Source organism: Delphinapterus leucas, chromosome 1, assembly GCF_059928025.1.
Source record: "Delphinapterus leucas isolate spDelLeu-1000000601 "Yukka" chromosome 1, BTC_Dleu_Yukka2, whole genome shotgun sequence".
NCBI lineage: Eukaryota > Metazoa > Chordata > Mammalia > Artiodactyla > Monodontidae > Delphinapterus > Delphinapterus leucas.
This window is the reverse complement of record NC_143129.1, coordinates 24,858,289-24,871,576: the sequence shown is the minus strand read 5'-3', so window position 1 is coordinate 24,871,576 and position 13,288 is coordinate 24,858,289. Positions and strand designations below refer to the sequence as shown.

The following is a 13,288-nucleotide window of genomic DNA, read 5'->3' as shown; positions in this document are numbered from 1 at the left end:
AGGCTCGCCCTGAGAGCTGCACATGACCAGATACATGTCCAGACAGGAGACACCCCCCCACCCCCCCCACCACGCCATGGCCCATTATTTCTGACAGTCAGCCCCCTCCGTGGGCTGAGTCTTCTCACCTGCCGTCCATCCCCCAACTTTAGCCCTTCACTCTGGCTCCCAAGCCATGCCTCCAGCTCCTGCCTGTTGTATAATCACCTGGGGGTTAAGCCCTGGGACGTAGCAGGAGAAGTGGTGGCTAGAGGTTCTGTGCTAATCCTGCAATGGAAGGGGCAGGTGGCAACTTGCAAGCAGCCCAACACTGCGGTAGGATGAAGACCACAATAAAAGATGCAGAGGTGGGCTTCCCTGGTGGCGCAGTGGTTGAGAGTCCGCCTGCCGATGCAGGGGACACGGGTTCATGCCCCGATCCGGGAAGATCCCACATGCCGCGGAGCGGCTGGGCCCGTGAGCCATGGCCGCTGAGCCTGCGCGTCCGGAGCCTGTGCTCCGCAACGGGAGAGGCCACAACAGTGACAGGCCCACGTACTGCAAAAAAAAAAAAAAGATGCAAAGGTGCCCTCGGCAACATACCCCAGCCAGCCACCCCATCACCCTGTGACCGGGATGATGATAGTTTTCACCTCTTGCACACAAATGATGCCCAGGGAATGAATAATGACCTCTGTTCTGCCAGATCGGGAAGAAAGGATATGTCTGGAGTGCGGATTTTTTCACCACCCATTTTTTCTCGTCTGCAACCCTGAAAGCCAGCACATTTGTTTTACACATGAGTATGTGGCGTGAAGAGCAGTGCAGAGACCAGAGCTCAGAGTCTCTAAAAGAACAGCGATGCCATCCCTGAACAACCAACAGCCATGTTCAGGAAGCAGAGTCCAAGACAGCTGGAAAGTCTCATTTCTAAACTGGCAAACTGGCCTGGGAAGTAGGAATGACTGAGCTGGAAAAGGGGGGAAAACAGGAGCCCTACCACAGAGAGCTGGAGGGTAAGGGCAGGAGGGAATGACACTTGGGATAATAAACTTAGCAGACTCATGTCTCCAAGAGGTAATAGTCTATGCAGAAGAAATGAAGGGCTGGATTTATCAATGGGCGAGTCATACATGGTTGCTGAGGAAAGTGAGGGTTTACAAGGTCAGGGAGGGCAGCCATGCCCTCCCAGCACCTGTAGCAAGCAGCCAGTGTTAGCCTTCTGCTGGATGGACTTGAGCTCAAAGCTCAGAGCTCTCAGGCCAAGCATTCGCACAAAGATGCTAAAGGCTTTGAGCAAAATCGCTCTAGAAATTTAAGGCACAGAGCACTTAGAGAGGACGCTCTCGGCTTCTTAGAACAGTTCCAAAGACACAGATTCAAACTGGAAATAAATAAAGGCCGGCTTTTCCTGCATTCTAGACTATTTGTAGTTTTGTGATTGAACTCTCAAGTTGAGAGAATAACAGCATTTAGCAGAGTTCTTTCCAGCTTGCTTTCGAGTTTCAATTATCCTTTAATAAATAAAATCTAGATTTGATAAGGTCTTGGAGATCCTCAAGTTCAACCTCTTTTGCAAATGTAAAAAAAAAAAAAATGAGGCTCAGAGAGGTTACGTGACTTCGCCTGAAGTCTCTGGATCCCTGGCACAACCCTTGCCCTTGTAAATCACATGCTGGTTTTACAGGAGGGGCATGAGTGCTGCACTCAGAGATCTGAGTTCAAGTCCCTCCAGCACATAATGGTCTTGTGATCCTGGGTGAGATACTCATTCTTTCTGATACTGTTACCTTATTTGCAAAGTGGACACAATATCTAGCCCACAAGATCGTTCTGAGGCTTAAATTACATCATCTGTTGAAAGGACTTAGTTAAGCTTCTGCTGCATGTGAACCATTGAACAAAAGTTTATTCCATCGTTTTTCCCTGCCTCATCCCAGCCTCCATACCACACCACCCCATCCCAAGCATTTATTGTTCAAAACAAGGGAAAGTTGATACAGTTCCCTCCATTTTCAGATGCCCACAGAAGCAGAAAAGCAAAGGACAAATATTCTCTTTCCATGGAAGCAAGAGTCACAGCAAAGTAGTGACCATGAGCAGGGGGAAAGCAACAGTTATTCTGATGAAAAGAGGAAACACAGATAAGAACTGAATCTCTCTGTGAAATAACCTCAGTCCTTCACATGAGGAAGGAAGGAGCACAAGTCCATTTTCTCTGGGTGTGCATCCTGAGAATCTACCTCTTCACTCTGCCTGAGGTCTTCCCAGCAGTCAGAAGCCTTTTCTAAGCCTTCACACTTGAATAGGCTTGAAAAATGCTCTTATTCTTAATGGTCACAGAGAAAACCCTCTCATGATGGCATCAGAATCACCTGGGGAGATTTAAACACCCCCCCCCCCACATGAGTTTGCTTCACTCTTGGTGATTCTGAGTCCGTAGGTCTGGGATGGGAATCTCAGGAAATTGTAGTCTTAAAAAAACTCTCCAGGATTAGAAATCTGAAGTGAAAGGGGATGGAAAATGCCCCATGAGTTACATGGTCTGCACACACAGCGGTGCTCTACAGCAAGCTGAAGTCTTTCAGTGTCGTGGGAGCACACATTTCTTTAAGAGGACAGCAGTTACATGGTCTGCACACACAGCGGTGCTCTACAGCAAGCTGATGTCTTTCAGTGTCGTGGGAGCACACATTTCTTTAAGAGGACAGCAGTCTTCAGAGAAGAGAGAATACACGTGTCCTGGAGTGAACTCAGGACAGCAAACAGCCTCTCTAGAAGGCTCCCTGAACGACCAATTTGCAAACCTCCCTCCCCCTAGACACAGGACCGCAGCTAATCCATCCAAGCCAAACAGGAAAGCACCTTCATCCTAAGGAAGCAAAGAAGGAGGTTCCCTTCTTCCTTGTTCACTCTTTTCAGGGTTTAGCATCCTTCTCTGTCAAGGGTGCTTTCCCCGTATCTAGCTGCACCATTCTGTGTCCATGAGCATGTGTCTGTGGACTCACCTCTGGGGGGAGAAAAATGACAGGGCACCTTTTCTTTTCTGAGGGAGGAGGATGAAATTTCTATGTGCCAGGCCCTGTATAGGTAGGGACTTTCGAGTTCTTCACTGAAAAGCACCCTGCCTCTGGGGGAAGGGGACACACTTTTGTTCTAATGGCAAGTATTATACGCACAGTCTACCTGTCACCTCCTCTCCCCAAAGGAAGACTTCACTCTGCTCATTCTGTATCAAAGTGGGTCAGGCCCCCCACCGCCTGCGTCTCCCAAGCGCCTTTCCCAGCACCAGAAGCTGTGAGGGGCAAGCCCCAGCAAGGTCAAAGCCAGTGTCCTTGAATAAGACTTGGTTTCAACATTGCTCCCATCTACCCACTAGTGCCAATAACGTTTTCTTTTTCCACGGTTGTGCTCATACTAAGAATCAGAAAGCTTAGAACTAGAAAGAGCCTTGGGGATAACCGGTCGGACCCTGTCCTTCTACAGAGCCTCTCCTCCAGGGGGCGGGAGGCAGAGGCTTTGTAAGCGAGCAGGACTCTCCAAGGCCTTCCCAGGACAGGCCCTTTCCCCACATCCTCTGGTTTAGCTCCTCTCTGAAGTACCTAGATAACAGTATTATTTATTTATTTTTTTTGCGTTATGCGGGCCCCTCACTGTTGTGGTGTCTCCCGTTGCGGAGCACAGGCTCTGGACGCGCAGTCTCAGCGGCCATGGCTCACGGGCCCAGGCGCTCCGCGGCATGTGGGATCTTCCGGGACCGGGGCACGAACCCGCATCCCCTGCATCGTCAGGCGACTCTCAACCACTGAGCCACCAGGGAAGCCCGATAACAGTATTTGATGCACATTTCCTGAATTGTTTTACAGATGTGACAACCCCCCATCAAATGGAAGATGTTAACTACTTGATGATCAAAAGTGCATAGCCCCAGGCCTCCTGGAGCCAAAGGAATGATGATGTTAACCCCTGTGACACCGTCCTCTTACCTCACCATCAACCAGCTGGAGAACTGTGCATGAGTTGATCACATACCCTGTGACACGCCCCTCTCTCACCTGGCTTTTTTTTTTAACATCTTTATTGGAGTATAATTGCTTTACAGTGGTGTGTTAGTTTCCGCTTTATAACAAAGTGAATCAGTTATACATATACATATGTTCCCATATCTCTTCCCTGCGTCTCCCTCCCTCCCACCCTCCCTATCCCACCCCTCTAGGTGGTCACAAAGCACCGAGCTGATCTCCCTGTGCTATGCGGCTGCTTCCCACTAGCTATCTATTTTACGTTTGGTAGTGTATATATGTCCATGCCACTCTCTCACTTTGTCACAGCTTTTTAAAATGCTTTGCCAAAACCTTTCAGGGAGCTCTGGGCCTTGGGGGGCCTGAGCCACCCGTCTCCTTACGTGGACTTGCAATGAACCTTTCTCTGCTCCAAACTCCAACCTTTCGGTTTGTTTGGCCTCACTGTGTCTTCCGGCACAGGAACTTGCGCTAACATCTTGCCTCCACTACCTTTCCAAATCTGCACCAGACACGAACTTCACCTTTCCAGCTTCAGGATCAAAGGCAGAGGATCCAAAAAGCAGCCCAGGACACGCACGTGGCAAACCTCCCTTCTCCTACCCTGGGACAGGCCCCAGCTCCCCAGCCCCGCTTCCTCCTCAGCAGGTCCTGCGCTGTCGCCGCGCCCGGCCCTACCTGTCCCGCAGGTGACCGCTGCGCAGCCCCAGGGCCGTGCACTCCGCCGCCTTCACCGACACCCCCTTGCAGGACTTGACGGGGTAGATCCAGAGCTCTGCCACGGTGCCCACCTGTTGCAGCCGCCGGCGCCGCCTGGGCCGCGCGCGGCGCCAGGCCACGGCCCCCAGCGCCACAGCGGCCAGTCCCAGCGCGGCGACCCCGAGCCAGCGGGGCCGGGGCTGCAGCGCGGAGAGTCCCAGGCGGGCAAGCGCGGACGAGCCGGCGGCGCCCATGACCCAGCGATCGCGGGCGTGGGTCTGAGCGCGGACTAGGCAGCGATTGGCGTGGGGAGGGCGCCCGGGCGCTCAAGGCTGCAGGCGAGCGGAAGGAACCAGAGTTGGCCCAGGCACCGGCCCTGGCACCCCTTCCGTGCGCCGAAAGGACTGGCTGTGCGCAGGGAGGGGACGCCTGACTGGGCGCCAAGGACCAGGAAGTAGCCGAGAGAAGCGAGGCAGAAAGCGAACTGGGATGCTCGGGTGCCCTTGGGGGCGGTTCGGGAGGCCCCACACCAGAGGCCTGGCTGCCCACTGTCTCTGGAACAGTCACTTTCGCTTTACTTCTCCCCTTTCCCGGGGCCCAGCGACTCAGCGTAACTCCTCACCCGCCCTTACGGTCCCCGGCTCTCCACTGCCCCTTCGCTCCCTGTGCTGCCCACTTTGTTGCGTGATTGCAGCGCAGGGAACAGTGCAAGTGGATGGTAGATTGCAGAATGGGTGATTTTAAATGTTCAGGAGCTCCTACTGGCAGATCGCTCTGAGAACTGCAGAACTTTCGGCCCATAACCTGCTCCGTGGAAACTTATGCACTCTGAACAAACTCGAGTGTAGCTTCTTCTTCTTTTTTTTTTTTAATACATCTTTATTGGAGTATAATTGCTTCACAATGCTGTGTTAGTTTCTGTTGTACAACAAAGTGAATCAGCCATGTGCATACCTGTATATCCCCATACCCCCTCCCTCTTGAGGCTCCCTCCCACCCTCCCTATCCCACCCCTCAAGGTCACCGCAAAGCACGGGCCTGATCTCCCTGTGCTATGCGGCTGCTTCCCACTAGCTATCTATTTTAAATTTGGTAGTGTATGTATGTCGATGCTACTCTCACTACGTCCCAGCCTTCCCCTCCCCCCCACCTCGCTCCCCAACCCCCGTGTCCTCCAGTCCATTCTCTATGTCTATGTCTTTATTCCTGCCCTGCCACTAGGTTCGTCAGTACCATTTTTTTTTCTAGATTCCATATATGAGCATGGCTTCTTGCCGCATAAGGCCAAGTCCCAAGGGTGACCCTCGCTCCCCATTAAAATGCCTGCCTGAGAAAACTCCCTGCTGCCGGGAGATTTCACTGTTCCAGCCAACATCCAGGACCGGCCTCTCACCCCCTTTCCTTCCGTTACGGACCTTTGTTCTTGGCCTCCTTAATCTATAGAAACTGATAAAAGGCCAGGCAAGAAATTCGGGCAAGGCCCTCTTGGGACTTGAGTTGCAGCACCAGAGAGCGAAAACAAGTGACAGGTTCCCTTGCTTACTCCCTGAGGCGGGTGAGTGTAGGGGCGGGTATGGGGGTAGGACTGGAGGCGTGGCTTCGGTCATCTGCCCACCCCCTTGGTGGTGCTGTGTGCACGGGGCATGTGCGGTCCCCTGATTTTGCTGAGTTTTTGGTCGTTTTGTATCTTGTTCATAATTTGCCCCAATTGCGCAGGCACGCGGTTATTTTTAGTCTCTTATAATTTCTTCGTATTTTGTCGCTGGAGGAGATGTTTGTCCAGGTGCAAGAACTGCAGCAAAGGGTCCCAGGTCCCAGCCTGTCTCACTTAGAGCACTTACTCCCTCTGTCCCTTCCAGATGTGTATGAACCTCCTACAGCTCAGAAGTGTTTTTCTCAAGGACCTGAGAGCCATGGCCTTGGAACTGTAATCGGTACCGGCTGGCCGACCCCGGGTCCACTGCCCCACCCTTGTCAGTTTTCACCTGAGCCCCCCCGGCCTCCTTCGCCCTTTAAAACCCAGTCACCTCTGCACTCACCGGGCTGTCCTTTCCCCTGCTCATCAGTAGTTACTGCATAAAATATGTTTTTTACGAAAGTTCAGCTTTGTTTCTCCTTACCAGCTCCATTCATACAAGCTCTTTGGTAAACGGTGGATTTTCTTAGAGAAGTTAAGCTTTGAGGTCATTTGTTTATTTTGTTTATTTTTCAAAGATTGTCCCTTAACCTGCGGCACGGTTCTAGAGTTTACGGAGGCAACCAGCGGGTAGCCTCCCACAGTCCTGATTGGTCATCCTCTAGAGAAGAGGACCGCCCTCCAGGCTGGGAGGAGAGCAGAGGAGGGCGGGAAGCCAGAGACAAGCTCCCTTCCGCAGCTCCTCGTGCAAAGTGAAAGTCAAAATCTCCCTGCAAACGGGCCCTGTTTGAAATCCCAGGCCCGTGGACTTCTGTCTCTTCAATAAGCACACATTCTCATCATACTCAGAGGCCAAGACTTGGACTTCTTTTTCAAGTGTAGTGTTGGGAATGAGGTGTGTATTTCAACTTGCACCTGGACCCCTTCGCCTCTCCAGACACTAGACCCCATGAGTTTACCTTCAGCACGAGGTCCTTATAAGCCCATCTTCCTCACGGTCAGTGAGGAGGAACAGACAGGGGAAACATCTTGTTGATTAAGTATCTGTTCCTTTCCATACACATTTATTGATCATTCCCCCTAGATTGACCCTGGGGATTTAACGTTTAGAAGAAGCTTCCCTGTTGTTCAGGAGCTCACAGAGCCCCTGGAAGACGGGCTGGGAGGACAATGTTGGAGGACAGTCACGGTCAAGGTGCCGTGCAAGTGAGAGGTAAAAGCAGGGAAATCTCAGGACAGTGGTGTCTTCAGAGGAAGGAGCTTTTGAGCTGAGACTTTAACAAAAAGGCTTTGAGAAGGGGCCCGAGGAGGGGATCCTGGGCCAAAGGTGCACGTACAGCGTGGACTGAAGGAACAAGAGGATGTGACATGTTTGGACAGCCACTAGCAATCCAGCTTTATTAGAACGTACCTGTGTATGCAAGCGGTAGGGGGAGTTGAGGCAAGACAGGTGGGCAGGGCCAGACCACAGATGCGCCTGTCTCATCTTAATGTGGAGACACCTCAGGATTCAGAACAGCAGTGAGGTGTGATCAAACTTGGGTGTTAGAAGGTCACTTTGGCTGCTCTGGGAAGGAATAATGCCAAAGGTGGTTAAATGAGAGGCTAATGCCCTAGATCAGGCTGAAGCAATCCCGAAACAGGGAAAAACAATAATGGAGATGGAGATGGGGGACTTCCCTGGCGGTCCAGCGGTTAGGACTCTGCGCTTCCACTGCTGGGGTCCTGAGTTTGATCCCTGATTGGGAAACTAAGATCCCAGAAGCCTTGCGGTGCAGCCAAAAAAAAAGATGGAGTAGGGGCTGTGGATAGGAGACATAGGAGACAATTAGCAAGAGGTGGTGACAGACGAACACTGTGATTGAGAGAGAGAAGGAGTCCACGGTGACTTCCAGCTCTCTGACGTAGCTGTCTGGGTACCAGTGGGAGGTGCCATTCTCTGAGATAAAGAATTCAGGAGAAGAAGCTGATGGGGAGAAAGATGACGAGCTCTGTTGTGAACAGTGAGTGTGACTTATATGTGGGACGTGGAAGAACAAATAGTTACCTGGACAGGTAGCTTGAATCCTCTGGGCTTCCATGTCCTCAACTATAAAATAATGGCTATAGACCTCTAAGATATCAGCTCAAAATTCTGTATTTCCTAAATCCATGCTAGCTGACATTGGCTCCAACAGACAATCAAGCGAGGAACCTTGCCATGGTGAGTGCCAGGTCTCTGCTACCCTCACCCAGCATTACCTAGCACCTAGCCTGCCCTGATTGCCATTTCACCAGAGCTCAGGGTGGGGGTGATTTCAGGGGAGCAGGGAAATTCCTTAGCAGAAATGTGTACCATAGCAGCCCTAGCATCTTCATTTCTAGAATTTGTGAGAGGTGATGGGAGGGGGAGGATCTATTAATCTTATTGGTTATTTGCTTTTCTTTTCCCTGTTGAGTTCAGAGATTGATGGTCTTGTCTGTATTTTTCTTGTTGATTGATAAGAGACTTTTGTAAATTTATAAAAATACACTTTTAGCATATGTGACTCAGGGTTTTGACCTTCCCCCCTAATTCGTCAGTTTGGGGACAACTTCTGCTTCATAAGACATCACTGTCTGCCTAGAGGCACTGATATAACTAAATAAAACTCAGTTGATTACAGTACCAACACAGGAAGCAGAGGGGAAAAAAAGAGTCTAAAATGCAAATATTGCTCTTGTTTAGCCAGGCCTTTATCAGGAGTGTGGGTCCCCAGCAACCAACAGAATTAGTAGGGCCACTCAGCAGTATATCTCTCCTGGGGAGATGTACAAATAAGATTATCAGAATGTGATGATAATCAACCTTCAACTCACATAAGAAATCTTATGAGTGTAAAATCTAAAATGTTGTAACCATCTCAAAATCTCAACAGTCTAACAAAGTAAAAGTTTATTTCTCACTTTATCCCAGTTCAGTGCAGACCAACAATGGAGTTAGTCATTCAAGGACCCAGGCTCCTTCAAGGTTGTTGCTCTCCCCTCCATTCATTCAGTGAGAGGAGAAAGTGAGCAAGGCTCTTGTGTGGGAGGTTTCATATTGGGCTGATCCTGGAAGTGGTGCACATTCTTCTCCTCACATCCGTGAGCCAAAAACCAATCCCACAGCCACATGTGGAGAGAGCTATAGAGAATTGAGAATGGGCAGGCTGTTCAGGACAGGAGGAAGTAGAGTGTATCTGTTCCCAGCAAGAAGAGGGAATTTGAAAATGATAATGCTAGTGATCTCTACCACTGCTGGTGCCACACTCACAGCCCCTTTCTGAGAAAAGGCCCCCTTGGGGTTATTTCTGTACAAACTTGCTATTACACTTGCCTTCTGGGATGAAGGAATCACCTTTCCGACCCTGGCTACAAAACCAGAAGTAAGAATAAGGGAACCAACCATCTGTGAAGTGACTTGACTCAAAACCTTATTAAATAAGAAAAATCCATATTGGATAGCAAAAAAGTGACCCAATTAGATCTCCTGAGAAATTAGAAATGGGAGACGCACACAAGAAAGGAGGGTCACTGAACGGTTACTAGCGACACCATGTTTTCTCCTTGGTGATTTCTCAGTCTCGTCACTATCCACTCTGCTCAGATCCTCCTCCCTCTGCCTCCCGACTCACTCTGAGTAGATGACTTGGCCTCCAAATTCACAGAGCAATAGAAGGCATCAGACATGACTCCCTCAATCCCCAGCTCCTAAATGTACACACCCTCACGCACCCCCATTTGTACACCCTTCTTCCTCTCCTCCTGTTCATTGGGTCTCCCCTGCTGCCCGAGGCTCATTCAGCCTTTGGTGCCTGGGATCCTGCTCCTGCCCTGGGATCTACTGACTCACCAACCAGCACATGATCACCTTTCTCTCTGGAGGCTTCAACCTCCTCTCACTGACTTAGTTCCTTCCAGCATTTAAACACACTCAAGTAATTTTCATCTTTTAAAAACTCTCCCTGACCTACCCCTTCTTCTCCTCTTTACAATCACACTTTTTTTTTTTTTTTTACAATCACACTTTTAAATCGGTTGTCTGTGGACACCATCTATAAACACCTTCTCAACCCTCACTTATTACCCCTCACAACCTGGTTTCCATCCCCATGCCCCAGACTGTTTCTTACCAAGCACCATGCACCCTGAGAACACTTCTCTCTCTTCCCTTAGTTGCACTAACCCTGGTGATCACTCTATCTTTTTTATTCCAATTTATAATGCATAAATATTTCAAACCTACAGAAAAGTTAGAAGTATAATGCAACAAACATCTATACCTCCTTCATCTAAATTTGTAAATGGTTAACTTTTGCCACATTTGTTTCTCTTTATTTCTCTCCCCCTCCATCTATGTACGTATATTTCCTGAAATGGTTGAAAGTAGGTTGCAGACATCAAGACACTCACTTTGAAGTATCTAAGTATCTCCTAAGAATAAGAACATGCTGCTACATAAACACAAAACCATCATCACACCCAAGAAATTTGACATTAATATATTATCTTATATGCAGCCCATATTCAACTTTCTCCAATTATTACTGAACTCTTTTATAGCTTTTTTTAAAACTCACGATCAATGATGGATTATACACTGCATTTGGTTGTCATGTGTCTTTAGTCTCCTTTAATCTAGAATAGTCACCACCACCTTCTTCTCTCTCTCTCTCTCTGTCTCTCTGCATGTGTGTGTCTCTCTCCTTCTCTCTCTGTCCGTTTTTTTTTGGGGGGGAGGCAGGTGGAAGTCTATTATGACATTGATGTTTTTGAAGAGTCCAAATCATTCTCTTGTAAAAAGTTCCATAATCTACATTGGTGTGATTGTTCCTTCATGATTAGATTCAGGTAAAACATTTAGTAAGAATAATGTACAGGTGACATTTTGCACTTTCCACTGCATCATATGAGGAGACATCTAATGTCAGTTAATCCAATTATGATGATGCTAAGTTTGGTCACGTTATTAAGGTGATGTCCATTGTAATTAAGAAGTAATCTGTGCCTTGACATTTTGAGATTATCTGAATTTTTTGTTTTACAACAAAACTTCACTCAGTTGTTTTAGCATCCACTGATGATCCTTGCCTGTAACAATTACTGTGTTTATAGTTATAAAATGGTGGTTTTAAAAATACTATCACTTCTACACTTATTACCTGGCTTTTTTATTTTTCTGTGAAGAAGAGCTCTCCTCCCCCACGTTTATTTCTGGTAGCATTATGGATTCATGGATTATTTTCGAAGCTCCATTAATATTTTTGATGCTCAAATTGACCAAGTTTGACCAATGAAAGAAATTTCAATATGAATCCTTGACCTCATTAATCTTTGAGCACTTTCTGTTTTCTAGTATAAGATACTGTAGGCTCACTTTTAACATCCCTTGCCCCAAACCTTGAATTAACCTTTTCTTCAAGGACATCTGGTTCCTTTTAGAGAGAATGGTATTTAGAGACGAAGATCTGGACTACAGGTGTTCTTATTGCTATTGGGTTGCTTCTAGACCCATTCAGTGGGCAGAAATAGGAATTATAAAGTTTATACCACAGGGTAATTTCTTATCTTTCTCCACTCCATATTCTGTCCCATTTCTTCCACAATAGAACCTGGTCCCCAACAACATCATTATATTCTACAAGGCACACAAAATAGAGTTCAGTTATACAATACCACTACCAGCAACGAATCTACTAAGTGAATTTTCAGATTTCCAGCGGACAGAACAAGGAAACACATGTGTGTGTACTAAACCCATGTATGCACATATCTATAAATATTTCTATAGATAGCTATCTGTATCTTTATTAAGCTAAACATGAGTTCATACTGACGTCTCCAACTCGAATCCACTACCTATAGATCATGCTAGACCCTTCCCCTTGCTTATCTGAAAACTTTTAAACCAATGGTCCAGATATGTTAGCTAGTAAACTTTGGAGGTCAGAAATTAATGAATCTGATTTTCCCCTTCAGGAAAGCAGTCACAGTTTGTTCCAGTCATCTGAATTAAATCACAGACATTCAGGATCAAGCACAGTAAATACTTAGTAGGGCTATATTCTGGCTCCCCTGTTCCCACAGGTGGGATTGTGCTGGGATCCTGAGAAGACCATTAATGGCCCCAGCAAGTGCTGGAGCTGGGTACCTGGTGATGACCACTTCCTGTGTCCTCAGAGCACCCAGCCTGTATTAACCCTCACTCTTAGAGTTTAATGCTGGGGAGTAAGAAGCTGAACATTCTCTGAGTGTCATTGTTTAATTTCTATTTATTTTATCAATAGTAGCAGAAATATAACCCTTGTTTTCCGAGTCTTAACTACTCCTGAGAAATGAATGGTGGATTACAGGCTACAGGTATATTTGGCCTACACTGCAGAACAGATGACCTGTTCCACATGCACTTTGACCTCTCCCCTCTCCCACACTGTTCCCTTAGGAGATGGAACATTAGGAGGCTCCTCCCCACCCAGCTTCTAGGCATCATTGCATGATAATATGATGTTGACATTGTTACAACTTAACTTCTTGTTGCACACTGCCATCATCGCACCGCACCATCGTAATACAGTCAGGCTTCAATCCCCAACCTCCAAATCTTTTGTTTGCTTCTTTTTTGAGTGTTGAGACCTTTCCCGTTTTTCTGTTTCAGACTTACCCTTCCTCAGCTGAGACTATAGAATAAATCCTTCCAGGCTGAGCCTAGAAGCTCTTTAGAGAAGCGTGTGCTGTATTGCATTACTAACCACCATTCTAGCCAGTCCAGCATCTGGAGCAATAACCTGAGCACTGACTACTCCTCAGACCCAAAGTCTGAAGAAAAATTAAACCAGGGATACAATGTATGGGGTCATAGTTGGTTCCAATCTTGATGGATAGGAAAGCATTATTATCACGATTGCAGAAGAGAATTGCAACTTCTCTTAATGTATATCCAAACATAGATATA

At 47.8% G+C, this 13,288-nt stretch overlaps 1 protein-coding gene across 2 annotated transcripts in view; it reads right to left on the bottom strand.

Annotated features, from left to right (window-relative positions):
* MTARC2 (mitochondrial amidoxime reducing component 2) overlaps positions 1-5,851 on the bottom strand; it is a 39,517-nt gene extending 33,666 nt beyond the window's left edge. For both annotated transcript variants that reach the window (XM_022579260.2, XM_089907008.1), the window contains exon 1: positions 4,680-5,851. In XM_022579260.2, coding sequence (XP_022434968.1) covers positions 4,680-4,954 — 275 coding nt within the window. In that variant the 5' untranslated portion in view covers positions 4,955-5,851. The remainder of the gene's footprint in view (positions 1-4,679) is intronic.
* Positions 5,852-13,288: the final 7,437 nt, after the last annotated feature.